Source organism: Felis catus, chromosome E1 (genome assembly GCF_018350175.1).
Source record: "Felis catus isolate Fca126 chromosome E1, F.catus_Fca126_mat1.0, whole genome shotgun sequence".
In the NCBI taxonomy this organism is placed as follows: domain Eukaryota; kingdom Metazoa; phylum Chordata; class Mammalia; order Carnivora; family Felidae; genus Felis; species Felis catus.
The window spans coordinates 42,632,359-42,638,358 of NC_058381.1; the positions used below are offsets into that span (position 1 = coordinate 42,632,359).

A 6,000-nucleotide genomic window follows, 5' to 3' on the forward strand; every position below is an offset into this window, starting at 1 on the left:
TTCGCTGGCCTGAAGTGGTTAGGGGAGAGTTGGGGGTGCCTCTGGGAGGTCTGTTTGTAGTTCAGATTCTTCTCATTCCAGGCTCAGCAGGCTCTCTCTAAGGGAAGGGCCTGGGGCGGAGCGGGGGGAACCCTTGGGGCACCAGCTGCGGGGAAGGGAAGCTTCCTGGAGAGAGGAGGGAAGTGTTTGTTTCTCCTCCCAATGACCCCCATCCGCAAGGTAGGACCTGCCCCTCCCAACTCCGTCCTTGGGGTCCCCCCTCCCTCTAGCTGCCTCCACATTGGTGCCCCTCCCAACAAAAGGAGACATTCAGAGGAGAGCTCAGCTGAGGTCTGATCTCTTTCTTTGCTTCCTAATGAGTTTCTTGCCTTTTGGGGTGCTCACCCTCCGGAAGAGCTGGGGAGAGTATCAAAAGAGGAATGCCTGGAGAGTGAATGAGTCAGAACCAGCCTCAAAGAAGACTTGTTACTTTGTCCCCCAGACTGAAATCTGCTGTAGGTTTTTTTGCCGAATCCAGCATTAGTGTATGTGTCCCTCCAGTATGTGTCCCTACTGCCAGATCTTAGGCCACAGAATTCCTCACGGGTTACTCAGAGGTGACCCAGCCATGGAGGAAGCCTTCCAAACCCCTCAGGTCTTAGGAGTCTGACACCTGCCCCAATTTTTCTCCTCCTGGCCGCCTCTACCTCATCTAGGGAGAGGAGGAAAACAAATACTAAAGACTTGTATTGAGTGTCCATTGAGTGAAGTTACTGCTCACTTATGACTGGTCCTCCCAACCCTTTGAGAGAGCAGATTCACACCCCTCTCTTTCCGATGAAGAGTCTGAGCTCCAGAAAGCTCAAGTGGCCTGTCCAGGGAAGGTAGTAATGAAGTAGAGAGCTGAGATTCAAACCTCCTCTCTCCGCCTGTGGAGTCCAGTGCTCAGCCCCAAGCATGCTGCCCCATGAGTAAGTCTGTCTCATGTGCCTGTGTTCAGGCCTCTCTGGGTGATCTACGTTTGACATTTGCTTCCAGGTTACAAAATAGCACGTACCACCCTAAGCTTCCTTTCCCAAAGCAGCTGTCAATACAGATCCATTTTCTTGTTCAATCTTCGCCTCAAGGGAATAATGCAGATTTATCGTACCCGTTCTGCAGATAGAGAAACTGACACTCAGAGAAGCAAAATGATTCACTGAAGGCCAGAGAGGTAGTAAGTACCAAGGCCAGGACCTGAGCACTTTGGTCTCCCCGGGGCCGCTTCATGGGTTCCCACCATTATATCAAATTTGTTTTTTACCTTCACTTCTCAGATCGGGGACCAGAACATATTTACAATTCAGTATGGCTTCAAGAAATTGGATAATCTTGCCAAAACTGGAGGATGGAAACCTGGACCTAGAAACCTGGCTTGCTTACTTCTCCTCAGAGCTTAGCTTCTTGCCTCCCTAAATGTGGGTTCCAGAGATGGGCAAAGCAGTCAGGGTTATGGGCATTGGACTGGTGTCCAGGCAGGATGCTTGGATCTCTCAACTGCCCACCTTAGGGAGTTCTTCAGTCCCTGTCCTATTCATAGAGGGCATCGATTCACTTAACAGATGTTTACTGAGCACCTATTATATGCCACCTCTTATAAGCACTAGGGTATGCACAAAAACTAAGATACAGTCTCTGCCCTCAAGAGACTGTCTTATTGTGAGTTGGGGGTAGTCAGACATACCAAGTGCTAAATGCCACAAGATAAACAGTCACCCAGAGAAGTGCTACAGGAAGGGATCTTAAAGGATTTACAAGGGTGGAACCAGTGGAGCAAGTACTTAGAGTATGAAAGTACCAGCTGTGCTGTCTAGTTCATAGGTGAAGGCAGGATTTGGTGCAAGAAACAAAGACCATTTTAGGAGGGTTTTTTTTTTTTTAATGTTTATTTATTTTTGAGAGAGAGGGAGAGGGAGAATGAGTGGGGGAAGGGCAGGGAAAGAGAGGGACCGAGAATCCGAAGCAGGATCTGCCCAGTCAGTGCAAAGCCCAAGGTGGGGCTGGAACTCATGAACCATGAGATCATGACCTGAGCGAAATCAAGAGTCAGACTGATGAGGGAGCCTGGAGCAAGCTGAGGGCAAAGCACAGGCTAACAGCACCTCCACCCCCACCCCTGCCCCGTGGGATGTGTGTCATATGTGGGACACCCCTGGCTGCCCAAGAACAGGAGCAAGGAAAGATAGCAAATGGTTGACTGATAGAGATCACGGTCGTGCAGGACAGGAGTCTCCTTCAGTTTACAGATCACTTAGTAAACAGTAAGAAAAAGGCAACCTTATCCATAGCCTAATCTCCAGAAACCTATAGACTCTGTTTTCTAGAGCCCCAATATCACCCTCATCAAGATGGAAGGGGGTTGGAGTGCTTGCCATGGTGATGTGGGAAACAAAGGTAATGGAAAAATTAAATTCCCTTACTGCCTACAGCCCCTGACGAGCCCTTGAAACAGGCAGAGAGACCTCCCTCTAGGAGCTCAGCTGCCTCAATGATGACACTTCGCTACGGGCAAGGGCAAAAGGGAATTTTGGCTTAACATTATCCTGAACCCCCTCCCCCAGGATCCTGTAGGTCTACATCAACATATAAAAATTCCTCTGGAAACTTCCTTTATCTCAACTCCCCCAAGATATATGCTGGCAATCATACTTCAAGCTTTTGGCGCTCTGATATACGTCTGAAGGGTCTCATGACTGAGGTTTTACTGAACGGTAATAAATGGCATCTTCCTTACAACAGCTAGACCCTCAAGGTCCTAGAAACCTTGCTTCCAAAATTCCTTAGAGACTTCCGGTGTCTCTAACCTTGAGGGACCCAACCTAACAACCTGAGGGTATACAACAAGTTACCCCTCACAACACCAGCACAGCTCTTTCTGCCCATGGGTCCTGTCCCCGAGCTTTAATAAAATCACCTTTTTGCACCAAAGACGTCTTCAAGAATTGTTTCTTGGCCTTCGGCTCCGGATGCCCCCCGTCATCACCCCAAAACCTCATCAAGATGCTCAACCTAGGGGTGCCTGGGTGGCTCAGTCGGTTGAACATCCGACTTCGGTTCAGGTCATGATCTCGCGATCTGTGAGTTCGAGCCCCGCGTCGGGCTCTGTGCTGACAGCTCAGAGCCTGGAGCCTGCTTTGGATTCTGTGTCTCCCTCTCTCTCTGCCCCTCCCCTGCTCATGCTCTTGTCTCTCTCTCTGTCAAAAGTAAATAAACATTAAAAAAAAATTAAAAAGAAAAGATGCTCAACCTACTGAGCAACCCTGGCGCCCCTAGGTGCTTTATGTAGAAGGTGCTATGAACCGACCTGTGTCCCCTAACCCTCAGTGTTGATGCCCTAACCCTCAGTGTGAATATATTTATAGACAGAGCTTTCAGGAGGTAATTAAGTTTATATTTTCTCTCTTGACAGAGAAAGGCCTTGTGAACACAGGGAGAAAACAGCCACCTGCAAGCCAGAGGAGAGACCTCATTAGAACGCAACCATGTGGCAACCTGATCTGGGACCTTCAGAACAAAGACAATAAATTTCTGTTGTTTAAGCCATTTGGTCTATGGCATTTGGTTTTGGCGTCCAAGCAGACGAAGACCACGGGGAAATAGGTGCCTGCCAAATTGTTAGATGGACTGGAAAAGCAGGACTTTATAATGAAGCCCCAGAAACGATGGTCCAGTAGGAGCCCCTACCTCTGCCACAATCGGGGGGGAGGGAGAATGAAGAGGCTGCGGCTGGAACTAATATCATGGATGCGACCCCAAAGCTCCACAGGAATCGGTGCCAGGCTTCCACCACCGTCCCAGACACTGAACACTGTGGCTGCTGCCGCAGGAAGACCCCATCTCCAGGGGCTGGCCTGCCAGCAGAAATAGCAGAGCAACAAGAACACGGTCTCATCACCCTCCCAACTTTCAAGTCCCGAACAATGCACTTTGCATCCAGACCTTTAGCTGCGAGGAAAGCTAAGAGATGAGTTTCTTGGCTTTCCAACCTCTGCAAGTGCTGGAAGGTACTAGAAGGAGGTGGGAATGGATGCCGGGGGCCGGTCCATCTTGTCCACACACTGGGGCAGTGGGGGTAGAAGTTAATGCTGGAAAGCTACGTTGGGGTTAGAGTTTGAAAGGTTGTTGAATGAGTTTGGAGTGGGGGACGGGGCAAGACTGGGCAGCTGCCAAGATGAAGCAAGGCTCTGAAAGCTAATTGAGGGCTCTGGAAAGCAGAAAGCTCTGGCGTGTGCATAAGAATCACTTGGGGATTATCAATTCTGATCACCGGCAGGACCCAGGAATCTGTATTTCTAATAGGCAAATCCTGCCCCAGTGCCCCTTCTTCTGTGATTCTGATGCATGTGGACCCTAGGCTTTCAGGAACATTGTCCTGGGACAGGAGCTCTGATGGGCAATTCCACATAGTACAGTGAGCTCTGAAAAGGTTCCATTTGTCTGGGGCACAGTTAGCCCAGTTAGCGCCTACTTCTCCTTCCTGAGAGCTAGTTCTAAAGACTGGATGCTTGAACCCTGAAAAATACCAGTGATAGTGGGAGTGCAGGGGCAGGGGGCTCTGCTGGAACCCAGGAGTCTAGGGATTTAACGCATCCCCCACCCCCGAAAAAAACCACCCAGGAAGAACTAGGTGGTCAGTCAGTGACAAGCACAAGCATCTCTTGGAGCTGTGGCTCACTGTGTTCTCCCTGCAGCCCCCGGCACTGGTGTTCAGGACCTTTGGGACCCTATTTTGATAGCAGAGGTCAGACAGTGCCTTAAACCCTGGGGGGTTCAAGGATTTGACAGAAAAGGAGCAAGCTGAAACAGAAACAGGGGACAGGAGAGGGAGGAGAGAGCTGGCTGGCCCTGCCATCCAGAGTGGCCTGGAGTCCCCACTCGAAGCCAGTGTTGTCCATAACCCACACTGAATTTCAACACAAAACAATCTATTAAAATCGATTTTCCTTTTCTTTCTCATTTTCTTTTCCTGGTTCTTACTCGCCACTCCCAGGCCCCAGCCTCCCCCCGACCCCCACCCCCAGCCAGTTCAGAGGGCAAGGCCACAGACATGAAGAAGACCTGGCCTTCTCCTCGCAGCGCCCCCAGCCCAGCGCCCCATCTCTGGGGAGAGTGTCACTTCGAGCCAGAGCGGGGCCAAGTCTGTGGGGCTCACAGCCTGCACGGAGGACATTTCCTCCTTCCTCCCCAGGGGTACCCGTCCACACCCAGCTCCTGACACACAGGGCCCCCTTTAGAAGTTTCAGCAGCCCTATTTAGCCAGGGTCCCCTGGGCCTTCCTCCCTGGGCTGGTTCTCCCAGGAGAAGAACAGGCTTTCAGGCTGGGGGAGGGAGTCAGACTTCCCAGCCCCCAGTTATCACCACAAAGCAAAGTCCAGGGAAGGGGGGGGGGGTGTTAGAGAGCCAGGTCCTTGCTAGTAAATCAAAGTTGGTTTCCCAGATGGAGCTGCAGCCGCTTTGATTTCTCAAGCCGCCCCCTCCCCCTCTGCCTCCCCTCACCCCCTCACCCCCAGCTCCACGGTTTCAATTCCTCCCTGAAAAGCAGTGGGGCCTCCTTTCAAACCAGCCCAGCTCCTCCAACTCCCAACTACAGCTTAAGTTACAGGAAAGAGAAGGGGGAGGGGGTGAGGTGGCCCAGCCTGGAGGAAAATGAGAGAAATTCTGGGAGAAGTGAAGGGGGCAAGGGAGAGTGAAAAGAAAGGAAGAATGAGAGGGAAAAGATAGAGGAAGTTAGGAGATGGGGTGCAGCCAGTAACAGAAACGTGTGCCCTACGGGAACAGGAGGGAACCCCACCTGGGAAGCAAACCTATCTTGGTCATCCTTCCCCACGTGAGCATCCCCCACCCCCATCACCCCTGATGACTGACTCCTCCACATCCACAAGTCTATGATTCAGGCACTCCCATTCCTCTCCTTTTGGCATTAGGTTCTAGAAGGTTCCAGGAGACAAAATATCTGACTCATTCATTCCCAGAGACACTTAT

The 6,000-nt window shown here is 51.1% G+C and overlaps 1 protein-coding gene across 1 annotated transcript in view; it reads left to right on the forward strand.

Annotated features, from left to right (window-relative positions):
- Window positions 1-4,952, forward strand: part of LOC123381957 — a 33,222-nt gene extending 28,270 nt beyond the window's left edge. Inside the window, exon 6 of the mRNA XM_045044738.1 lies at window positions 3,428-4,952. Within this exon, the coding sequence (XP_044900673.1) occupies window positions 3,428-3,618 (191 nt within the window). The 3' untranslated portion in view covers window positions 3,619-4,952. The remainder of the gene's footprint in view (window positions 1-3,427) is intronic.
- The last annotated feature ends 1,048 nt before the right edge of the window (window positions 4,953-6,000 follow it).